This window comes from Gavialis gangeticus, unplaced genomic scaffold (assembly GCF_001723915.1).
Source record: "Gavialis gangeticus isolate Ggan-Ray unplaced genomic scaffold, GavGan_comp1, whole genome shotgun sequence".
Taxonomy (NCBI): Eukaryota; Metazoa; Chordata; order Crocodylia; family Gavialidae; genus Gavialis; species Gavialis gangeticus.
The window spans coordinates 27,476,139-27,500,623 of NW_017728995.1; the positions used below are offsets into that span (position 1 = coordinate 27,476,139).

At 47.7% G+C, this 24,485-nt stretch overlaps 1 protein-coding gene across 1 annotated transcript in view; it reads right to left on the bottom strand.

Moving 5' to 3' along the window:
* MCF2L2 (MCF.2 cell line derived transforming sequence-like 2) overlaps positions 1-24,485 on the bottom strand; it is a 307,244-nt gene that overhangs the window by 165,123 nt on the left and 117,636 nt on the right. Inside the window, 8 exon segments of the mRNA XM_019503361.1 lie at positions 2,086-2,263; positions 2,627-2,818; positions 3,505-3,696; positions 4,399-4,518; positions 4,935-5,049; positions 6,347-6,471; positions 11,225-11,374; positions 13,740-13,856. Coding sequence (XP_019358906.1) covers positions 2,086-2,263; positions 2,627-2,818; positions 3,505-3,696; positions 4,399-4,518; positions 4,935-5,049; positions 6,347-6,471; positions 11,225-11,374; positions 13,740-13,856 — 1,189 coding nt within the window.

Below are 24,485 nucleotides of genomic sequence, written 5' to 3' on the forward strand. Positions count from 1 at the left end.
TGCAGACAAAAAGGGGTGAAACCCAAGCCTTTAGAGGAGTGAGATAAGGGCCAAGAGGGCTAGACCTAGGAAGGTGGAAATGAGGGCTAGAGCCCTAAAGCCCAGCCTTGCGCAGTAGACAGGGGCTGGGGGGTCCAGCCAGAGCATAGGGACAGAAGCCAAACAAGCCAAAGTTAAAAAAGGTCAAAAGCAGGAGAGGAAGGGACTGGGGAGAGCATCCTGGAAATGACTGAAGTGTTAACACCTGCGAGGCATGAGCATGGCTGTAGGGGAGGTCGGAGGCCATGAATTGCCTTTAAGGTGACTCATGCCAGAGAAAGGAACTACAGGCCAGGAGTAGTTTTTAAGAGCATCTTAGAGACAGGTGGTCCATAAAGAATGTATAGACTGGGAGGACGTAGACTTACTCTGGGGACTCTGGGGCAGCAGTCTTTACTCTCGGGATCTGAGGATAACAAGGCGCAGCAGGCAAGAGCAAGGGGAAGTGGGGAATACCTGATGAGCCAAAGGAAGAACAGGAACTCTGAGGCTACCAGAGGAGTCTCTGCAACCTGCTCCTGCCACTATATATGTGGAACACTAACTATAGGTAAGTATTTCTCATGTGCTTTGGAAATGATTAGAAGTTCTGCATAGGAGTGAAATAAAAATACATGAAAGTGTACATGCAGGAACATGAACATCACATTAGCTGGGAGCCTGAGGCAGTAACTATACTGTATGAGTAACACTGGCAAGGCAGAAGAATCCACATTGACATAACTCTGGAGGGTGTGGAAGGAAAAGCTTGCTCAAATTGGTGTGAAAAGTGGGAGCAGGAGCAGACCTTCCCTGGCCAGTGGCTGGTGGGAAACTCTGCTGCTGTCTCTTTTCAAGTGTCACTTCAGGCTGGGACACTCAAACGGAAGGGTGGCTGTGGGGCTGCCACGCAGTGCAGCAGCAGGTTGGCTCCTGCCTATAGCAGCAATCACTGTAGACTGCATCCTTCTGCACCTGAGCAGTTACTGAGAAAGACCTGTCAGCAGCTGCCATGGTCACAACCAAAGGGAGATGACTATATTAACAAGCTAAGTCAGTCACAGCATTCAGAGGCAAACTGCAAAATAATCTGTTTTTATCTATATACTGTCTCTTCTCCTCTAAATTCTATCCAGGGTTGTCATCAGAATAAGTGACCAGGGCTGGCCTCAAGAAGGTAGGCAATGAGCCGTGACAGGACACCGAGCAATGCACCGCAAACCTAGCGGGTTTGTTTCACGTGACAAGATAGGGCGAGCTTGTGTGTGTGTGTGTATGTATGTAGGAGACGCAACAGTCAGGCTCCCATCACCTCCCAGTCCCCCGCCGCAGAAGCAGAACTCAGCTGCACGTTCCTTTCAATCTCAGCGACCAGTTTATTTTTCTCAAGGCTCTTTGCTAAACACTTGGGTTTGATTTTTAACACAACAGAGAGGGTCCCAGGCCTGGGCTTCAGTGATCAGCTGCAGGGCCTAAGCTGCATCAAGCTGACCTAGCTTGTGTCTTCACTGCAAAACGAAGGTGTGGTTTTATGTTGAGGTGGCTAACTGAAGCCAGTACCTCACTGTAAATTCCCAGAAGAGATAAAGTATATGTAGGTTTGCCTTGATGTAACAACCAATGACATAGATGGGTTAACATTGTCACTGAACCTTTTGCATTACCTGACTCTGGGGTTTTGTGATTTGGAAGCCACACACACACACAAAACTGCGCATGCCTGCTACAGCCAGGAATGCCAAAGCAGAATTTGCACGTGCAATCAGATACCAATTACTGCTTGAGAAAAAGAATAAGCAGTAGGAGAGGAGTCCAGCTGGGATGGGGGTCTACGCTAGGAGGAGGAAACCTCGCACAGAGAGTGGAGCCTGAAGTGTCTTGGCAGATCCAAACCTGATTTCCCCCTCCTTGATCACTGTACATGCACAAAGATTTCACACTCATCTTTGAAACCGGTGTCCATGACATTGAATTTTAAACACAAGGCTTCATTCTGGTTAAAGGGCAAAGCAGAACTGTGACGACAAGATGAGGTGCGCATCTGAAAACCCTGTCTCCGGGCCCTACCTAACGTTGCTGGTCTGGCGGTCTTAGGTGAGGCTCGCTTCGGGGAAGACTCAGGATGCGGGGCGACAGGCTGCACCGGCCGAGTCTGCTTGGCTGCCAGCTTCTTCAGACTCACTTGCCTCTTGTCGAACATTTCTTGCACGTCTTCCAGTTTCTGGAGAATCCTTTGGGCATTAGCCTGCAGGAGAGCAATGCACACTGAGTCAATGGCATTTGCTCTGGGGCAGACTGATCACCTTAGGCAGGTATAAGGAATAAGCCAGAGCATTTGTTTTAGAGCAGGGCAGCTCTGTAGGGACTGTGCTCCTGCCAATAATGCCCCGTTGTGCACACCTCACAGCCACCTCTGGTGCTACTCCAAAGGGAGCACACACAAGTACCCCTCATATCCCCAAATGCCCACATTTGTGCCCCACAATTCTCTGCTACACGAAAGGAGCCTTATCTAGAACTACAACAGAACATTGAACCTGCATCTTAAACATTAGCTGCTGTTTTTCAGACATTTGAACAGGCAATGTAACAATTCGATGGGCTTTACCTTGATTTCAGGGGTGAGAATCATATCGAACTGATTATAAAACTCTTTTGGGTTGGAGAGCTGGTGTTCCTTAGCGGTTGCCAGAAATTTCTCTATTTCACAAAGTGCAGTTTCAGCTCCCTCTTGTGACTGGCACTTGTCCACAGCTTGAGAAGCTAAGAGATAGATTCCAGCTTCACACCACTGGCTTGCCTTTAAAGGAAAATGGAGCAAAGACGACTTTGTTATCATTCACCATCCAGTCCTGTGAAGTGCTGATCACTGTCTGTGATGTACAATTACCCTCCACGAGGCAATAAGGTTCTTCAGTCTTCCTGAGCATCCCACTCAGTGTTTTAACACTGAGTCTAGGTAAGTCCCCAAGAAACTGGATAGATGTTTGAACCTTATATGAACCTTGCCTCCCCCCCCCGAGAAAAAACTCTTGGATTTGCAAAACCCAGAAACAGGTTTTCATGGTACATTTAATTCCTGTTTCAGGCCGGGCTGGATAATACCATTAAAACTGTCCCAGGGTGCGTCCTCTTCCAGCAAGATTACAGAAATGCTGGGGAGACTGAAAACCAAAAGTAATGCAAGGAATAGAGAACCAATCATTTAACACACCCCCAGCTGGGTTTGGTTCACATTATAGGTTTAGATCAAGTTCTTATATTGTTCCAAATCCTAGTTTGAATAATTTTAAGAGTATAATTCAGGGAAACATTTTTTCTCCCTTTTCTAAAGCTGGTATCACAGCTCTTCTCCCTATCTGTGGATTGGTGTGTGTTGGGGAAAACACTAAACACACTCATCTGAAACCTCAGTTATATGAACTTCTAAATCTTTATTTTTCAACAGAGCATTACCGAGGTTTCCCTATAGCAAGATTCCCTCACCTTGTCCATTTGTTTATGCAGCTCGAGGGACTTCCCCAAAATATCATATTTTTTCTTGGTCTCATTGGTAAAGTCGTCACAGATACGCCTGAGTTCAACACATTTTGGTCTGATGGAGTCAACTGCGTAGTGGTTGTTTTGGATGAGCTGGTCTCCATGGACAGCTAAAGACTGGGCCTTTTCCAAAGGTTCCTGCGAAATGAACAATAAATACATGAAAAAGCTTTAGAAGCTAATACAAGAATCCAATAACAGCCACCATCCCTCATAATCCCTGCTGATGCCTACAGCTGCAGATTTAGAGAATCATTTGGTTCATTATAATGTCTGGTTTTAAGCTCTTCATATCCCGTCAGATTTGTTTGATCCAATAAAATTATCCATTGCTTTCTAATGACACTAAATATTGCAGTTATCAGAACGGGCTAACCTGGTGCACTTAAAAGGCCAAAAGATCCAGAAAGGTAGTGTTTATAGGAATGGAAGGGGAATCCCTTTTTGGAAACAGTTGTTCATAAAATACCCAATTTAATAAAACAACACATGAAGACGTTTAACGGGACGGTCTTTTGGGCTTGATCATTCTGCGCTTCTAGTTCCAAGAGATGGACCTCAACCAAAGCCCTATACCCAAGCCCATCCAAGCTTGTAGGCTTTTGAATTCCAAACACGTATTTTGCAAGTGGCCCTGTACCTTTACAGGGAACCAAATCAAACAACCAAGCAGATATGGATGACTGTGAAGCTCAGCAGGTTTGGAATCTGAATCCAAGTGTTGCCATTTGAGCTCAGGTCCCACTAGAGGAGTAACCATGGGGCAGACATCAAGCTATTCAAGCATCTGATAACAGTCAACTACAGTAAACAGAGCATGAAGTTTAGCCAAGTGCACACCTGTCCCTTCTCTTCCAGTTGTTTCTGCTCCTTCAGGAGGTGATCCACACGAGCCACACTGTCTCCGATGTCAGTGAACCTGGCCTGGGCTTCCATCAGGCTATCTAATGCCAGTTTTACCTACAAGAAACACTGTAATCAATCCATTGCATCCCAGGACTTCACAGCTGCCACTAGCCAGCATTAATCCACCCACTGTGGCACAATGAGGGGTCCAATCCAGAGTCTGGAGAACTGTGGTAAGAATTCAACTGAATTCAAACAGGTTTGGATCAAACATCCATTCCTCTAAGATATTTGATGCTTAAGAAGATGTGAGCTCTTTCTTCCAGAGCACCATCGGCATCTTCCTGTCTTTGGCTCACCAAGACACCACAGCTGGCTGGGAAGACTAGAATAATCAGTATTTCCTGATAAAAGGCTTTGTTTGGTGGTGTTGGTTTTTACTACTGGCGCACACCAATCAGAAGAGTGATAGTGGAAAAGTTTGAGCCCATTCACCAGAAAGTGCTGTATTTAAAGAAGACATGAAATACCTCTCTGAAATCATGCTCGAAGTGTCGGAGCTGTAGGCACTGTTCTAACTTTAGGTGATGCTTGGACCAAAACTGATCAAAGGCTTTTTCTGTCTCATCCAACTGAGCCAATAACCTGTTAAGAAATGAGAGAGAGAACAAAAACATCACTTGGTATTTATCTCCCAGGAGCGCATTTTTGTTTCAGTACCTATACACATAGGGAGAAAGTCAGCCAGGCAGTCAGGGATTGCAGAGAGGATCACCAAAGCAGAACAGGCTCATGAAGAGGGCGTAAGGACTCCACCCTCATGCCCTCCCCATAAGAGATGCAGATCTCTGTTTCAAGCCAACTGTGCACAAGGAAATGTGGAATGGAGATTTGCACTGGGCCAGGGAGGAGCATAATCAGTCTGATTGCATGGATCCACCTGCCACAGATCAGCATGGTTCATTCACGCATTGCATGCAGTTTTCTGAGTGAATTCTCTCTCCCCAGCTTCATCACAGCTAATTTACTCTGTCTGTGTGTAGCATGTGTGAATGTCATTCATTGCTTTACAGGACCTTTCAAGCAGGAATCTATTGCTCATCATTCCAGACTGGACCAGTGATCCAGCAAGTGCAGTATCCCATCCCTGGCAGCAACCTAATCATAAAAAAAGGAAGCAGCTTAAGAAAACCTAAGAGCAGGCGGTCAGCTGGGCACTTTTGCACATGGGGAGTAAGATGAAAAACTTCCTTCCTGACTCCTAGAACAACCAATGAATGATCTGATTGTCCGGTCAACTGGTAATGAATCTATACTATTTGCCAACACATTTCACCCAGCTTTAGTTCAAGCAGTGCAGCTCCAGGCCAGGTGAGGCATGCTGAAATGCAGGCATGGTGTTTGCTGTTTCCTTTCCAGCATAGCAGGGAGGAGCAAGTGGCTGAGCAATGGCTGTGATTTCTGTGGTGGTAACCCGAGGTCCCTGAGGGACGCGGAGCATCTTCCTCTTTACTGCAGCTGTGGATGAAGCCCAGGGTAAATGTACTTGTGTTTAAGAGGATCTCTTCCATCCAAAGTTCACTAAGTGTTTCTCTAGAAAAATGCACGTACTTCCTCTTGACGCACATACATAGCATACTCCCTTTTCCCACCACAGACAGGCACGTGAGGCAAATGTCTGTGCTGAGAGGGGAATACATGGCACATTAAATGTGGAGCCCTGTAGTGAGTGACCTAACTAAACAGGCCTAAGCCTTGTTTAAACGGGTCCTGTTGGTTTCGCCCATTCAGAGCCGCTACCTTGTCTTTCCTTCCTCAAAACATACAGCATTGTGTCCAATAAACCAACTGTGAACTAAGAAATGTTAAAGAGTTATTCCAACCAGGACATAAATCAGGGAATAAATCAGCAACCTAGATAATGTCATCAAGATTCACCAACCTTTCCACTGTTGCTACATTTTCCAGCTCGTCCGGGCTGAGTTTGCTAGTGGCACTCCGTGTGACTGGCTCTCTAATGCACGTCAGCAGCGTGGCCCCCTGCTTCACAGCTAGTTTCAGCTCATCCTGGAGAGAACAACAAAAAAAAATATCAGTTCAAATAAGGTTGTTTCAAATCTGGTGGTTAACGGTTATTTATAACCATTAAGTGGGTCATACTGCCAACTCCAGTGGAGAATTCTCTTCTGAGAATGAAACACCGGAAGGAAGGAAGGAAGTAGGCTTGCTGAGTGATGACAATGATTTGGTATTCCCTGAAAGGGAGAACAACTTTTGAATTTTCTGGGTTTCTGATGGGAGAACATTTTTAGACACAAACAAAACTTGCAGTTTAGTATTTAAAGGGCTGAAACAGCCCTGAGATACCACAGCACGAGGGAACTTTGTTGAGGCTGCTGCCAGGCTGCCTGCAGAACTGCGGAGCTGCACGGAGCCCGGTGCTTCGCTCCGCAGCTGTAGGGCACCGAACTAAAACTCCTGGAAGGAGTTGCACCAAGTCATTTAAGGCACATTACGCTGCCGAATTTCCTACAGTGGCTGGAATTAATGGGCAATACACTGCCAAGGCATGCAAACATTAAAGCGGTGCAAAAGCATTTAGGCCACTTTAAAGTGCCCCTCATTTCGTCTACACACGGCCCAAGAAAAAGGTTGCAAGGTCTCAGTCCCCACCATGAAGTAAGACCATGGAAGACAGAAAGGATGGTCAGTGGTTAGGGCGCTAGCCTAAAAGTTCTGGCCAAGCTTTAACTCCCAGCTCCATCACCGACTTCTTGTGTAACCTTTGGCAAGTCACTTAACCACTATGCCTCAGTTTCCTCATCTTTAAAATGGGAACGAACAGCACTGCTCTTCCCCAGGCTGTGTCGTCAAGCTCAGTACTTTAAACACTGAGCGCTCGGGTGCTTCAGAAGTGGGACCAGATGCTTACCTACAACAGGCAGCATTTAGAGACACGAGGTGGGCATTTGCTTTGACAGACATATTATATTTAAAGATATCCCTGGTTGCCTTGTGCAAGTTGTAGCTCAGGCTGGGTTTTAAGGACAGCACAATCACTTTGTGTGGGTGGCACTTAACTGTGTCTCTCTAGGTACCATATCCAAACTGGGCGCTGGTGACCGTGTAACTAGAGCATAAAATTGCTCTAAAATGGATTTGGAAGTTGTGCAAGGAATTCCATGACATGGGTCTCGTTATTTTCCCATAAGCTTTCATCTTCCCACACATCTTTCTCCCTCTCCCACTGAGCTGAGCTGCACAAAGGAGCTGCACCTTCAGGTCACACCTTTGTTATCCAAGCAAACAGAAGAGAAGGGAGTAGAGGCAAGAGGGACTTGAGAACACCAGAGGGAAGGCATCTGGGACAGGGTGGAAAGTCTGTCACTGTTTTTGTGAATTACTAAGAAATCTGCCTTCATTTTACTGCTTGCTCCCTTTAGACAAAGTCCCTACCCCTTTACTAGCCTCTTCCACTTCTGTTTAGCGGTGTTTAGTGGATGCAGCTACCTCCACTTTCTGCAACAAAGCTCCCCCGACACAGAGCAAGAGATACAGCCAATTTGGCATGTTCCTTCTGTAAATGTCCCCAACAGAGGGACTTGTTTCCAAGTCCATTAAGGACAATGGGAAGATTTCATCAGGCTGTGAATCAGCCTCTGTGCTGACTTCACGACTGATTTCAAACGGCCAAACTTCCAAGGCTGCCAAGAAAATGCAGCCCAATGCAGCAACTGCTGCTACTGAAGTGGCTATTGAGCATCCTTTTGGCACAGTTACCTCTGCCAGAAGGACCTCAATAACACACATTTACTAATGAAGGGCCTGCTCCTGACCCCACAGTAATCTGTAACAAAGTTGCCATTGATTTCAGTAGAGCAGTAAGGCCCTAAACCTGGAAGGCCAAAGAAAGGACAGTGAAAATCAGCATGGAAAAGCATCCTGGACTTCTAATTGAAGAGCTTCCCATGAATAATTTCTGACCACGCAGTGCTCTGACAAGCTCAAGTGTGGTCTTATCTGAATGCTGTTATTAGTCCTCATATAATCACAAAGGAAAACGTAAAGGAGTGAATGCGATGGCAGGAGATAGATTAGTCCTGAACTGCTGACTGGTAGGGGTCCTAGTGACAAAGGATCCTGTGGATCCTGTTTTAACAACAACACTGCTTTGAAGATCAGCTGAACCTACTAAAGACACACAGGAGATTCTATCAGAACCGCTGAAAGGCATGGCACTACCAGTCCATCTGCCAGGACTTTTGGAGGCCTCCATTGTACCAGTGCAAGAGCTGAAAAACCCACCCAACACGCAACTTCCAAACAGGGTGAGAGACCAAAACCGCTGGCTTCCAGGGAGAAAGGGTCTCTCTTCAAATGTCCAGGAGCTTGGCCACACACATGATGGGGAGGACAAGGATTCAGGTTTCCTAGAATCCCCTGTGACGTCATGGTTTGCCACAAGAACACGCGTTCAGTCAGCGTCTCACCTCCCCAAAACGTCTGCATCACAATTACGTGCAGAACTTTGCACCTCAGCCCCCCACGTTTCACCACGTTAAGCCAGTCTACTGACTGCAGCACACTTTGGAGAGGTGACTACTGATCTCCAAACAAGCACTTTGTATGGGGGGCGCATTAGCATATAGAAACGGTTGGTTTACTGAGTTTGGGATACCGTGTTCGAAACAAAGAGAAGGGGGTTGGGTGAAAACCGGTTTAGGAAAAGCGCAGAAACTTCCACTGATCTGTTTGCTGAAATGCATGGATATAAATGGAGAGCTTTGAGCATTCGTTTTAGGGAAAACCTCTGCTCACCAAAGAGGTACCATGTCGCCTTCATTTCAGGGTTTCCTTCGTTGTTCTTGCTGTTATTCTGAATTAGATCATAGTTTCTAGGGTTGGAAGGGACCTGAACAGATCATCAAGTCCACCCCCCTGCCCTGGGGGGCTGGGCCCTTTATACCTGTGGGAGCAATAAAATGCAACTACATCTGGGAGAGGAGGAAGGCAACTGATGTATCACAGTGAGAGGGAGAGAGAAAAGGCATATTTTGGGTCTGGCACTACCTGGAGAAAACCCCTATTCTTAAGAAAATTGCCATGTGTCCACACATGGCAATGAAGGCCTTGTTTTTCAAGTTTTCACCTAGAAACATCATGCACGTATAAGGTAAACCGCACCATGCATCCATGTGAAAGGTAGGAGGGCTGGACCAGTGCTAAGGTTTGAAGAGTCTTGTCTGTATTAGCTCTTTTTGGGGAACTCTCCTGCAGTTGTCTGGCACTGGCATAGTGCCCCTGGCGTTATATGGTGGGAGCACTAATATGGAGATTCATTAGTGATTTCACCGCCCAGGCATCTGTTCTGAGCTGTCAGACTATCTGAAAGATGGTAGTGCGGTTACAGTCCAGGAGCATGGCTACTTTCCAATTAAGTGTTAGACCACTGAGCTGCAACGTGTTAAATTAAGATTGTTAATGCTAGTGCTGAAAGAAAGAAGGCAAAACTCACTTTCTGAGTCAGTGTATGGCATGCAGAAAAAAAGCACAAGGTACAAATCAGACTCTTCCACCCAACCAATGTCAACGATGCCAATTCCGCCAATGCCAAGGGTTGGCCTGACAATCTTAAACAAGTCTGTATGCTGGTTTTGTCTATCCATTGGCCAGTATTCAGCATTCATCTAACGCCAGCTTCTGTGGTTTCCTAAGGGGCTGCTATTTATTGTGTGGTTGCTGGAAAAGGAGAAAGGCACTTTATTTCAGGCCGGAGAAAGCTGATGCTGAGTTAAATCAGGGAGCAAACCCCTGTAGTTCAAAACACACAGAACAGGAAGGGACCTTATGAATCACTGAACCCAGCCCATGGCAATCGCAGGCAAGCACAGTACAGCATCCCCGTCAGAAAATGAACACACTTCACTTTAGAGCGAGGTTGATTTCTGGCCCCTCCATCCTCCTCCAGAGCTCTTGTGGTTATTCAAGGTTTAAAAGTACTGAGACCATCAGACAGCCAGCTTCAAACTTCACTGTCAGGGCGGCTAGGATCTGGAACCAACTTCCAAGAGAAGTGGTGCTGGCTCCTACCCTGGGGGTCTTTAAGAGGAGGCTAGACGAACACCTTGCTGGGGTTGTTTGACCCCAGTACTCTTTCCTGCCATGGCAGGGGGTCACACTTGATGATCTGCTCAGGTCTCTTCCGACCCTCCTAACTATGAAACTATTCATTCAGATCCTCACTGCTCCGATGGTTGGAAACCAACTTCTAATTTCCAGCCTCGGTTTATTCAGTTTATACTCATTCTTCCTGGTACCAAGATTGCCTTTTCTCTTAAAAATCTGCTCTCCTCCTCTGGCGTTGACTCACTGATGTATTTATACACAGCCACCCCTCCCTTACCCTTTGCTTTGGTTGAACAAGCCTTCTCTCATGATGACAGGGTCTCCAGGCCTGTGATAAACCTAACAGGGGAAGAGAGGATGAACTTCTCCATTTCCCTGATGCTCTGAGTACTTGATTTCTGTACCAGTCTGAGTTTATCTTTGTTGCAGACAAGTATTCCAGATGGGGTGTCACCAGTGTCTTATACCATGGCATTAATCCTTTGCTGTCTTTACTGGAGACACCTTGCCTTATACATCCTCAGACTGTATTTGCCCGCCTTGCATGGCTGCTTGGCATGGACGGCTCAGATCCATTTATATATCCAGGTCCTTCTGCTCCTCAGCTGTTTCCCAACCAATCAACTCCCGACTTACAACACAAGTATTTATTAAATGATAAAACCCAATAGTGTGCACTGGCAGGGCTGCTCACCTTCAGCTTGTCATGCTGGTCTGTGTGGGAGGACAGGAGCTCCTCAGTGCACTGCACATCGTTGGGAAGTTCAGTCTCAGCCAGGTCTGTTCCAAAAGTCTGCAGCATCTGTGCCGTTGTTTTCACGGTCATTGCAAAGTTCTCGATAGCCTGGAACAGCAGGAGGTTTATACAGTCATGGACTGGTCATACTGTAAGGTCCATGCTACTCACTAGCACTGCTTTGTGCTCACACGGTGATGTGTTTTCTTGTGCTAAATCTAACACACTGGTAATATGCTATATGGGTCCACCAGAAGATAACAGGTTACTACTGCCACTGGAGCTCTGAGCTGCGGTGCTCCAGCAGATCATTAGGCTGGCTAACATTACCACTTCCTGTACCCAGAACTGATACGACTTGCCCAAAGCCACGGACAGCAGCAGCATGAGAGCCAAGAGACTTGGCTCCTTATCCCATGTGCTTCCCCCTAAAGCACTCTGAATTACCAACAACTCTCCAGTAAGGCCAAAGTACTTTAGGCAAAGCCTCCTTGAACAGGTTTATCATCACTGTCTAATCAGCAAGGCTCTGTCTACATCTCACTTGAGTCCAGGTGCACAAATCCTTAATGCCCATCTGAGCTTGAATTGGTATTCCATAGTTGTCCCCTTCCAAGCCCTGTGTCCACAGTGCTACAGAAAGCCTAACACAAAAAAGGGAGTTAAAAATGCATGTGCTTTTGAAGTTAATATTGAATCCTGCTGGCTCTCTATCCCCTGAATGCTCCACCACAACTACTTTTCACACCCAAACACACTTCTGTTAAGTTGGAAGTGAGAGAAACGAAGGCTGTGGAAAGCACCATGTGGACACTTCAAACCCAGTGATTCAAATATTAGTTTGTCAGGGCAAAATATTTGGAACAAATTCCTCAGCAGTGACATTCTCTCTTGCAGCTGCATGGAACTGTTTCCTTGTGTTTCAGGAACACTGGCCCAGTTTAATCTCTTCACTAAAACCTTCCAATGACCTCCACTTTGCATCAACTCTCCCAACTGTTTACATTCATTCACCCACAGTTTGATCCTGTTCATGCTAGACTTGGAACAAGTCTAGTTACAACTGTGTTCGTGATGTTGTCAAGCCCAGCTGAATAATGAATAACTTGTTACTGCTGGGTTGACTGCCGTGCAGATTTCCTGCCCCAGAGGATGCTGGAATTCATTATAATCAGCCTTGCCTGCTGGAACAGGGCTTAGTGATGAGCAAATTATGGGAGACAGTGTTTAACAAGGAGCAGAGATAAATTAAAATGAATGACCCTCCCACTAAAAGGTGTACACAGTATTTCCCCTGTTTGGGTTGTGTCTATACTGTGATCAGGTGGGACTGCAGCACATACAGACATACCCCAGCTAGCTTGAATCTAGCCAGCACGGGTGCTGGTGCAGTTTTAGCCTTGGGCTAGGGTCAGAAATTACATATAAACCAGAATAAGTGATCAGAGACCAGTTCAAATCTGTAACACAGCAGGGCTAGGGGCAGAAGTTACATAGAGACTGGTTTAAGTGATCAGAAACTGGTCTAAACCTATAACAGAACATAAGATCAGTGCTCAGAAACTGGTTTCAAAATGGCCAAAACCGGTTTGAGGTAAACCTGGTTGAATGTAGTATCAGACTTAACTGACCGAGCTCAAATCAATTTATTCAACTTCTGCCCCAGACCTTGGTGGTTGGGGCTTCAACATGAGCTGCACAAGTCTGCTTATGACCCAGCATGTGTACTCAGCAGCTGCATTCTTGTGTAGTCCATGTACTCAGAGCAGTCAGATCTGTTTGCAGGACACGGGCCCAGAGTCTCATCTTCTCCCTTTCTCTATAACAGGATGAACTAGCATCCCAAATCTCAGGGCTCCTGAACATGGGGACAAGGATGTACTGCTGCTTATATTGTCTTAAATATCAGCCACTGAACCAGATGAGTCAGTTCAGAAAGCGGATCAGTCCCTTCAATGCTACAAGACCACGAGCCTTCCAGCTCCCACAGTAAGTGAGAAGATGTTCCTGGGTTATGGAGAAGCGAGACCTAGTTTAGTGTGCATATTTATGGAGCAAAGAAATGGAAACAAAAGAAAACTTGATGCCCTGAGTGTTTTTGGAGCCTTATTAGACCATTCACAGTCCTTACAGAGAGGCTCTGGGTTCTGATGCAGAAAGTCACTTTGCCACGCTTCCCTTTAATATTGTGTTGAAGTCCAGCTGATTCCAGCAAATTGCTTAAGATTGAGACTGTGCTTAAGCACCTGGGCTTGTTTATTGAGCTGAGGCCTAGATAAGGTGTGAACAGCCCTGCCAAGGTCTTGGGAGGATCTAATCCTCCCTCCATTGTGAAGTAGATTAACTTGGGTAAAGTCCCCTCAGGCTTCAACAGAAGTCACAGCCTTCGCTCTCACTGGAGAATTATCCATTTCTCTGAATATGTCATTTAGGTTGAAACCATGCCCTGAAGACAGTCAGCAGCTGTACTCACAGTTCGATGGTGTATCCATTGGCTGTGGCCATACTCCAGAGTTCCCCCAAGTTCCCGGGTGAGCTGACTTTTGTCAATATAGCCATGTAGATCAGAAACAGAATTTAACATGATGATCTACAATGAGGAATCAAAACAGCATGTTAATGGAGAGAAATAATGCTGCCCTTCAGAGTCATCTTTCTTATTCAGTTTAAATGGGGAGGGCTGAACTTTGCTCTGACTTGTTCTCTTTCAAGGCTGAGGGTCAATAAATTGCCATTATCTACAATATCTATTTGACCCGTCAGCACAACCCACTGTGATTTATAGATAGCTATTTTTGATTTGACAGTGAAACCAAGGAATAGCTTGCTGATGGTTGAACAGTGAGTCAAGAGACCCTAAGACCAACTTAACTCTACCTAGTCCAATTAAATTAGCCCTGGTTTACCAGGGCATGAGAGAAGGATCAAATTGTTATAGAGTCCAGACTCCTGTGACACTGCTCTACAAGTTACCTTTAAAACATTTTAAATATGTAGCATGTTATATGCCATTATCAAGTTAGAACAGTTTCAGAGCAGGTGCAGGGTAAGGCTTAATGCCCTCTCACACCTGCACAACTGTGACGTGCCTGGTGAGCAGGGGCATGGGTAAGAGCTCCTCTAATCCCCCCCGGGGGTGTGAGAGGACAGGGGAGGGTGGCATGTAGCTCAGAGATGGAGAAACCAGCATGGGCTCTGCCTGTGGCTTCCCTCCCTGCACTGCCAGCCAGAAGAGGGGGTGGGAAGAGAGAAATCTTGAAAAACTGTTTGAATTGAGAGGGAGAGTAAGGAGAAAAAAAAAGAATTAAAAAAAATGAAGAACCAAAATCTTGCATGCGTCCCAGTGAGATGGAATTGAGTCAGGAGGCACAGCACAGGGAGTTGGGTTAGGGGCAGCAGGGATCATGCACCAGCCACCACCAGCGAACCCTGCTGAGCCCCCAGCAATCCTGTCCCAAGTCAACTGGGGTGGGAATTAGGGGGGAGCACAGCTTCCCTCTCACAAGTCCTCCATGGTCTTGCCTGCCCTGGGAAGGAGGGAGCTGGTGACTGGAGCTCAGGCAGCTGCCTGAAAGAGCCCTGCCAAGCTGGACCTCAGGACCCTTCCCCATCCCAGGCCCCTCCCAAAGCTCAGGGCTGCCTGTACCTTTAATCCCATCACAAGGCAAGGGAAAACTTCAATTAAGCTTGCTTTACCTGAGGTTAACTGAACTCTTCTTGTAGCCCCCTGCCCCTTTTCTCCTGTTCTCCCCTGGCCAGAAAGATAATGGGGTGTGAGAGGCTCAGCTTTCTTTTAAGTCCCATCAAGTCCAGTCTCAGGTGAGGGGGCTACGGGAGGCTGTGGAGGATAACCATGGGGAGACATGCTTCCCCACACCATAGATAATCCCCAGCAGCCAGGAGTGAAGCTGCCAGGTGGCCTTGCCAGAGCATGGAGCCTCCAGGAGGTGAGCCTCTGGAGCCAGGGACAGCATACCAGGGACAGTATCAATGAAAAGTACCCATACACGAGCACGGAGACTATTCCAGCACATTGTAATTACTTGATTAATCGAGTTTGCTGGAGCATGGTAATTACTGTGATCCAGCCAGCCTCTGCCTCTCATGTATCTGCATCCACATGCTTCAAAATGTCAGCAGGGGCACTTTATCAAAAGTTTGTTGAATGAGCTTTAGATAAAGTGCCCCGCCGTCATTGTGAAGCATGAAGATGCTGATACGCAAGACGCTCTGGGCGCTTTAATTAGAGCAGAATTAAAGTGCCCCCCGTCACTCCCAGAGCACATGTATAGACACCCGTCATGTCCCATTATAAATCCATGGTGCATCCACACCTTGATACTGTGCCCAATTCTGGTCCCCACACCTCAAAAAGGATGTAGAAAAACCAGAGAAGGTCCAGAGAAGGGGCAACAAGGATGAGTGGTCTGGAGGGGCCTCATTATCAGGAGAGACTAACGAGGCCAGGCCTGTTCAGTTTAGAAAAGAGGTGCTTGAGAAGGGGACATGAGAAAGCTTTACCAAATACTAAATGATGAAGAGAAAGTCAACAGGGATTTATTATTTACTGTCTCTCCAAATACAAGAACTAGGGGTCACAAAATGAAACTAGTAGATAATACCATATTGACTTGATTTTAAGACATGGGGGGGGTTCCCCATTTAACATGGGGGTGGGGGGAGGCCCTCAACTTAGAATTGGATATGAGGGTGATGGGGGCAGCAGGCAGCTCCTGTGGCTCAGGCTCCAGTCCCTGCCCAGGGTCCAGCGATAGCTGCAGTGCCGCCTGCCCCTGGGCCCTGCCCACCACCACCTCTGCGCTCCATCATCTCCCCCGTAGCCCATTCCTCCCATGGGTGAAGGCAGGGGGCAGAGGTAGTAGAGTGAATAGTGGGGGACAAGGGGCAAACTGCTGACCTCCCCACACCACCTGCCCCCCTGCAGCAGTAGGGGAAATGAATTAAAGACAACCCCCACAATAATTAGGTTCTATACATGGAAGATTATAACACATTTATACATTTTCCACATATAGAATCTAACTATTGGGCGGGGGTCGTCTTAAATTCAGGGTCATCTTAGAGTCGAGTAAGTACGGTAAGTTTAAAACAAAAGGAAGTTCATTTCTTCATATAGTGGGCACATCTACATGAGATGCTATGTGACGCCACCCATCTACGGGAACTGTGATGCCAACACTACTGCATGGTAGTGTGGGGAAAAAAACCCGTGCGCCGCTATGATTGAGCAGTAACGCTTAAGCAAGTACCAGATGACTGCGCAGTAACAACGCATGTGTAGATGCGCCCACTATGTAGTTAAAGTGTGGGACTGGTTGCCACCCAATGCTGTGGAAGCTGACAGCTTAGCCAGATTCAAAAAGGGACTGGACACATTCTTAGAGGAAAGGGGCATCGGTAGCTACTGAGCATGGGAGATAGGGGCACACCCTCTGAATCACATCTTCCAAGAACTTCAATGCTGGAGGCTGTAAGTGAGAGGGGAACAGGGGAAAAAACCCTGGTCAGACCCAGTTCAGTTTCCCTTTCAGCATCCGCTCTCTGCCCGTGTGACACAGGAGACTGCGCAAGATGGACCTATGGTCTGACCCAGTAAATAGCAGCTCTTATGTTCTTATGCTTCTCCTGGCTCCATGGTCTTGCTGCAGTTAAGCATTAGCAGCCCTGAAGGGTGGGCAGAGGCAGGGGACCACTAGAGGTTTGGCTGGTGGAAAAGGCTACAGTGGCTGGGAGCTGTGCATCCTGGGATTCTGGAGGGCTGCCAAGTGATCACTTTCTCTCCAGGGAGCTGACTAGCAATGCCCTGGAATAACTTGGACAAAATGGATCGATGATAAATCTCAAATGTTTAGAGGATACTTAAGATGGGTGAACACCCTTCAATGGGTACCTGCTTCTGTTTTCAGTACCTTTATGATGGTTTAAAGGCAATCTCCAACATCACCCTAAGCCCCACAAGAACAACATTCCCACCACTAGCATAACTGATTGAAATGCAGGCAGGTTTCTATTAAGCTTCAAATTACTTTTACTTGCTCTCTGCTACGGTGATGCCATGCTTGATGCAAGTAACACACATTTCAAATGCAGAGTTTTTGTGACCATATCCGCTAAAATGAACAGTGACTTGAGCAGTGGTAGTAGCAGCAACACAACGGTGTTGGGTGCAAACAACTAGGGATCCAAAACACTTAGGTTTGGACAAATATAGTAGGTGGTTCTCATTCAGGCAGGAACTCAACCTCCTGTTGAGGGTAAGTCTGGCTGTGTTTGCCTGCTCCTACTATGGTATGTTAAGTGGATTCTTGAAATCCCTGGCACCAGTTCTTACTCCTTCTGAACATACAGACATGGGAGTGGCTTTTCCTGATTGAAGCCGGATGTAGGGTTTAAGCTGTAGGAGAAACCCTGAGAAGATCCAGGCCTTGGGAGAAGAGGAACCAAATGCTCTTTAATGGGTTTTTGGAGCACACTGGGAAAGTCACACCCTTTGCATTCTGCAGCCAGTAAAACATCCTCCTGACAGCCCCGAAACTCATGAAAAGAGCAAATGAAGGACAATTATTCAAGGAGCAGCTGGGGATGAAAGGAATTACCACTGGACAGTGCCAGTTTAAAGATCCTGGAAATGCCCCCAGGCACAGAGTGCACCCATAATGGTAGCACACACCTGGGGTTAGTGTCTTCCCCTTGCCGCATGGTATGACATGGAGAGAGCATAAGAAAAGAGACAGAGAGAAGCTCAGTCTTCCTTCCAATCATAGTTTGGCCATTTGGCTAGAACTAGGCATATGTCGGTAGACCTCACTGGATTAATACAACCATTAATCAGTGTGTATACAAATCAGACACTGGCCCAGCTGAAGCAGGCCTTGGCCAGAATGAAAATAGGTATACCATGTATGGCACAAATGGAAATGCTGGAAAAGTAACCGGTTAGTTTTAGGGGGTCTCCAAGGACGACAGATAGAGAATGAATCGATAAGGCACCAAAACAAAGATCAGACAGTGACCTGGCCACAGGTATCTGTATTTGGGGGCAGGGCTGCACTAATAGGTGAGAAGCAAAATGTGGACCATGTCACCTAAAGCTGTTTTGGTAACTGGTGAGAACTACGACATGTCGGCTGTAAACACTGGTGTATTAAAATGGGCCTGGGAGCATTGAAGATTTTGTACTGGGCTTAGAGGGTATGTTGATGCCTGTCTCATGCCAGCAAATGACCTGGCTAGCACTGTGTAACAGTTGGTTATGGATGATAATGTCTAGGCTTGTTTGAGGACAGTAAACCTGGCTGAGTTTTAGCTACTGAGAACTGAAGACTGTGGTCTCTTTTTTGGAATAACAGGCTCATTAGGGGCATGGCATCATAGACAGTATCTTGACAGTGCATCAGGAATTACTACCAGGGAGCAGTACATAGCAATAGCCCACACCTGTAAGGAGGGGATTAGACAAGCAAAGGCAAAAACTGAATTCAAATTGGCAACCGGAATCAAGGACAATAAAAAGTCCTTCTTTAGATACGTAGCAAGCAGAGAAAAAATAAGGAAAACACACGGCCCCTGCTGAATGAAATGGGACAGCTGGTAACTGACACTCAGGAGAAAACCGAACTCCTAAACGAATACTTTGCATCGGTATTCCACCAGTCCAAGGGTGTTAGCCTGCTTGACAGGATACAAGATGATCAAGGGAGGGGTGATCACTCTCCCATAGTTGGCAAGGATCTTGTGGGGGAACGTCTAGAGAGGCTGGATATCTACAAGTCAGCAGGACCAGGTGAACAACACCTGAGAGTGCTGGAAGAATCGGCTGACATTATTGCGCGACCTATGGCAAAGCTATTTGAGGACTCATGGTGCTTGGGAGAGGTCCCAGAAGACTGGAAGAGGGCCAGCGTGTTGCCTATCTTCAAGAAAGGGAGAAAGGAGGACTCAGGGAATTACAGGCCAAATGGTTTGATCTCAAACCCTGGAAAAATCCTGGGAAAAATGATCAAAGAATCCACTACCGGTAAGCTAACTGAAGGCAGTTTTCTAAAGGATGGCCAACATGGCTTCCTTGCAGGCTGGTCATGCCTGCCCAACCTCATTTCCTTCTACGATCAGGTAACTCACCACCTGGACAAGGGAAATGAGGCTGATTTCATATACTTGGATTTCAAAAAGGCCTTTGACTTAGTTTTCCATGATGACCTCATGGTAAAATTGGGAGAATGAGGCCTTGACTACTTTACAGTCCAGTGGCTAGGTAACTGGCTTGGAGGTGGGACACAGAGAGTGTTAATAGATGTAACTGAGTCAACATGGGGGAAGGTGACCAGTGGTGTCCCTCGGGATTCATTACTCGGACCAGTGCTTTTCAACAAGTTCATCAATGATTTGGATTCGAGTGTTAAAAGCAGACTGGCAAAGTTCGTGGATGACACCAAATTATGGGGGAGCGCGGTCAAGCTGGAGGACAGGATACAGGCTGACCTGGACAGGCTTGCAAGATGGGCGGATCATAACCTGATGATGTTTAACACAGAGACATGTAAGCTGCTCCACGTGGGGAGGAATAATCCACAACACACTTACAGGCTCAGCAGTGCTACGCTTGCCAGCACTGCAACTGAAAGAGAACTGGGAGTTACGATAGACCACAGAATGAAGATGAACTGCCCATGTGAAGCTGTAGCTGGCAGAGCGAATAAAACACTGGCATGCATCTACCGAGGCATCTCAAGCAAGACTAAGGATGTCATCCTGCTGCTCTACTCAGCCTTGGTGAGACCACAGCTGGAATACAGCATCCAGTTGTGGGCACTGCACTTCAGGAAGGCTGTGGAGAAGCTTGAGAGAGTCCAAAGGAGGGCTGTGTGTATGATTAGAGGTCTGGAGAGCAGGTCATATGAGGAGAGGCTGAAAGACTTGGGGCTGTTCAGCCTGGAGAAGAGAAGACTCAGAGGGGGCTTGGTGGCAGCCTATAAATATATAAGGGACGCACATCAGGGCCTGGGGGAGCATCTGTTCACCAAGACACCCCAGGAGAAGACAAGAACCAATGGCCACAAACTGCTTGAAGATCATTTCAGATTGGACATAAGGAGAAACTTCTTTATGATTTGAGTGTCCAGGGTCCAGAACAGACTCCCCATAGAGGTGGTACAATCACCTACCCTGGAGATCTTTAAAAAATATCTTGACGCACACCTTGCTGAAGTCATCTGACCCCAGCAGTCTTTCCTGCCCAAGTGCAGGACTCAGTGATCTCATGCAGTCTCTTCCAGCCCCTAACATCTATGAATCTAGGAACATACACAGCTGGGTAGGGATTAGTATCGCTATTAACTCTACAGAGAGATTAGGGATTTCTTTTTCTTAGGCCCTTAGCAGGTATTCAGCTAAAGGTGCCATGGGATCCGTAGCGGGCAAACTGAGTTATGCTAAGGGGTTTTAGCCAAAATTGAACAGAGTGCCTTCTGCGGTACTGAGAGATGCGATGGCTGTGATTGGGCATTGGGTGAGCAAGGCACAACCGCTTCCCTATAAGCAATGTGGCTGGCACAGGGCCAGGGGCCTCGACAATTTGGGATGAGAAAAATTACAAAAGTGATGGACAAACAAAGGAACTGCGTGTGTTTTGTGTTGCCACCCTGGGGAGACAGGGGCAACCTTCAAATTCTTCTCTGAACAACGGGGATTCCAGAAACGAACATCCTACACACCCAGCAGATGATCTGGTACCCTCAAAGGTCACCGCTGTAATGTCTAAGAAACCACTTGCCAGGTCATATTATGGGGAGGAAACCTGTAATAAAGCTTGGGATTGCTATTAAAGTTTACTTGATACCAAATCAGATGAGGGGCTGTGTCAATCCATGGGGGTCTCTGGTAAAAGGAATCCCAGGGGCACCCAGATGTGATGCATGATCCTGTTGGCGAAGACCTGGCACAGGCATCCCAGGTGCAGGCCCTTTTAACTGATTCTGAAGCTACCTGACAGATGTTAAATGTGTGACCCGAGGTAGCCAGGGAGAGAAAGAAGGCAGGGGGCTACATCTGCATTTCAAAATGAAATCTGGAAGAGATGAGAGACTGGAGGCAAGTGATATATGGGGGATGTGAAAAACATGTTATGGTCAAGGCACCCAAGTGGGAGAAGGAGGTACAGATTCATCTACAAAAACCCGGGCAAAGATGAGGCCTGTGGGATCTCCTCATATAATCATAGAAAATGAGGGTTGGAAGGGACCTCAGGAGGTCACATCTAGTCCAACCCCCTGCTCCAAGCAGGACCAATTCCAACTACATCATCCCAGCCCAGGCTTTGTCTACCCAGGGCTTAAAAACCTCTGAGGATGAAGAATCTGCCACCTCTCTGGGTAACCTGTTCCAGTGTTTTATGACCCTCCGAGCGAGAAAATTCTTCCTATCTAACCTAAACTTCCCTTGCTGCAACTTTTCCCATCCCCTAAGATGACCTGCAGATCCCCCAGAAAGACATTCTGAATACATGGCTACAAGGAGACATTCTGCCCTCAGGATTATGTAAAACCTAAGCCAGGCTCTCTGTAGTCTTTTTGGCTTATGTTGCATTTTAAGTTAAGGTAAGTTGTGTGCTGTAACCGTGTCTTATTGGGCTGTGTCTTAGCTTAGGAGAATTTTTTCTGTTGTTCTTTGTCTTATGCTTCAAATTGCAAAATTGCTGTGCTCAATAAATGCTCTCTTCAAAAAAAGGGTCTTTTCTTGTTCAGGCATTTATGAATTCAGTGCCACTATCTAAAATCTAATATTAAATCTGGTAACCATTCCTACACATGGATGGCAGGAGATGAGATTGTGGGATGAGGGATCAGATCCCCATTGCACCATAGTGCCGGGTTCAGGATCCCAGGCTCCCCCTGCACTGGCAATTAGGAAGCCAGTTGGCTTATCTCAGGGGTGGGCAAAATGCAGTCCATGGGCTGAATCTGGGCCATGGAGGGTCTTTGTCCAGCCTGTGACAGGTCCCTTGGTCCTGCCTGGCCCAAGTGCCATCCAGCCCGTGGCGAGTCCTGCTGCCCCCTGGGCATGCAGCAGGGCTGGGGTGGCTCCGCAGCTGGACTGCCTTTCTAGGCAGCCTAGGTGGCAATGGTTCCTTCTGGCCCCAAGCGAGTGGTACCAGTGGGGTCCTGTGGGCACAGCCCCAATCTTGGTCTGTCCCATGCCTGCTTCACACCACCTGCCCATGCTGAGCGGCGGCAGTGGCCAGGCAGAAGCTGCTGCTCAGCACGGGGGAAAAGCAGCCTGTCCCCCTCACCGCTGCCAGACAGTTCTTGCTACAGCCACTCAGAGCCCATGCCTGGGCTGCCCTGCGACTCCTTTGCACTGCCACTGCTGCCCCGCGGGTTAATCACGTCTTCAGTGCAACATTTGCCAGGGATCTCAGAGGTATTGGCCTTCTTTCACTACTGCTGAAGCCAGTGGGAGATGCAGGTGCTCAGCAAGAGGCCGAATCTCAATGAATGAGAGTGTGAAAAAACCAGGAAAGCAACCCAAAGTTCCTGATGCCCACCCCTGTGGGTTAACACAGGGAGCACCCATAGGTATTCAGAGCACAGGTCTGGGAGTTAGGCGGTGCAGGTCTCTCCCTGCCACTGATCTGCGAGGCCCTGCTCACAGGCCATCTCTAACTCAGGACTCATCCCGTCAGACCAGGTGTTCGTGAGACTTCAGTCTTCACTGGGCCCGAGATGAGCTCCTGGGGATAAACCTGGAGCAACGTCACTGGAGCATGTCTGGGTTTGGAGCTGGTCAGTGGGTTTGGCTGGGGAGGGGACACTCAAGTCCCTCAGGGTCAAGATCTGTCTGACCCTGGTGCTTTAGCCTCTCTCTGCCTCTGTTTCCCTAACTGCAAAACAGGGACTGTTGGAGGTTGCCTCCTCAGGGTATCAACCAGGCCTTTGCTCCCTGGGGCATCTCTCAGTATGTGCCAGTAATAGTTTTTTAACAAATAAAGCAAGTCAAGGAAAAACCTTGCTGTCCTGGACACTGGGAGGGATCCACTGTGGCTCTGGCCTTCCCACAGCAGGCTTGCCCTCCTCATAGCCCAGCTGATTCCCCTCTGCACCCACCTCTGGTTCTGCCTGCTGGGGCTTTTTGACCCCCAACAAGGCACCCCCACACCCTCCAGCTGCAGCTCCTTTGAAGAGGACAGGCCACCCCGTTACAAGAGATAAAAATAATAAGGGCTGCGCGAAATTTTGCCAGCTTTTTCATTTCAATGCTGCTTCAACTAGGTTCAAGCTTGAAACAGCAGAATTGAAACAAAGCGGAGGGCTTCGAAAGATCCTCGAAATGAAACAAAGCCAGTCAAAACATTTTGAAAGTTTCAAAAAGTTTTGAGTTTCAAAGCAGCAGCTCAGCCAGGTGGTGGGAGGCAGGGGAGAGCCAGGGCTGCGCTCCCAACAGCTCCACACAGCCCCCTGTGGCTCAGTCCAGCGGGGAGCGCAGCCCTGGCTTTTGCCACCTCCTGCAGCCGAGCTGTGCCTCGTGGGGCTGGCAGAGCCGATCAGAGCACAGCGCTGGCTCTGCCTGCCCCATGGAGCTCAGCCCGGTGGCGGGAGGCAGGCAGAGCCGGGGCTGCGCTCTGCCTACTGCTACTGGGCTCAGTTCCATGGGGCTGGGAGCTGCTGGGGGCTGAGCCCGGTGGAGGGAGGCAGCACACAGCCCTGAGGCTGCATGCCTCCACTGTGCTGCAAGCCCCTGGGAACCCGGTGGAGGTGGGCACAGCGCAGCCCATGGGCTTTGAGATCCTGGACGAGACTTTTAGAAACGTCTTAAGCCAAAATGCAACCGTTTCCCACCTCCATCCCATTCTTTTAATCTCATTAAAAGGAGACAATGTATTTTCATGAAAAAGGGGAAAAATATCTACCCTGGTGATCAAAGCACTTGTGACAAGCCTCACCTGTAATAGATTCAAGAAACGATATTGAAACACTCATCTGAAAAAGGATTCTTGATGCAAATGCTGAGAGAACCTGAACTCTAGCGGTGCTCCAATCATAGAATCACAGAATCACTGAGTCGGGAGGGACCTAGACAGGTCACCTAGTCTGACCCCCTGCCATGGGCAGGAAGGAGCACTGGGGGTGGCAGGGGTCATAAGACCCCAGCCAGGTGCCTATCCAGTCTCCTCTTGAAGATGTCCAGGGAAGGTGAGAGCACC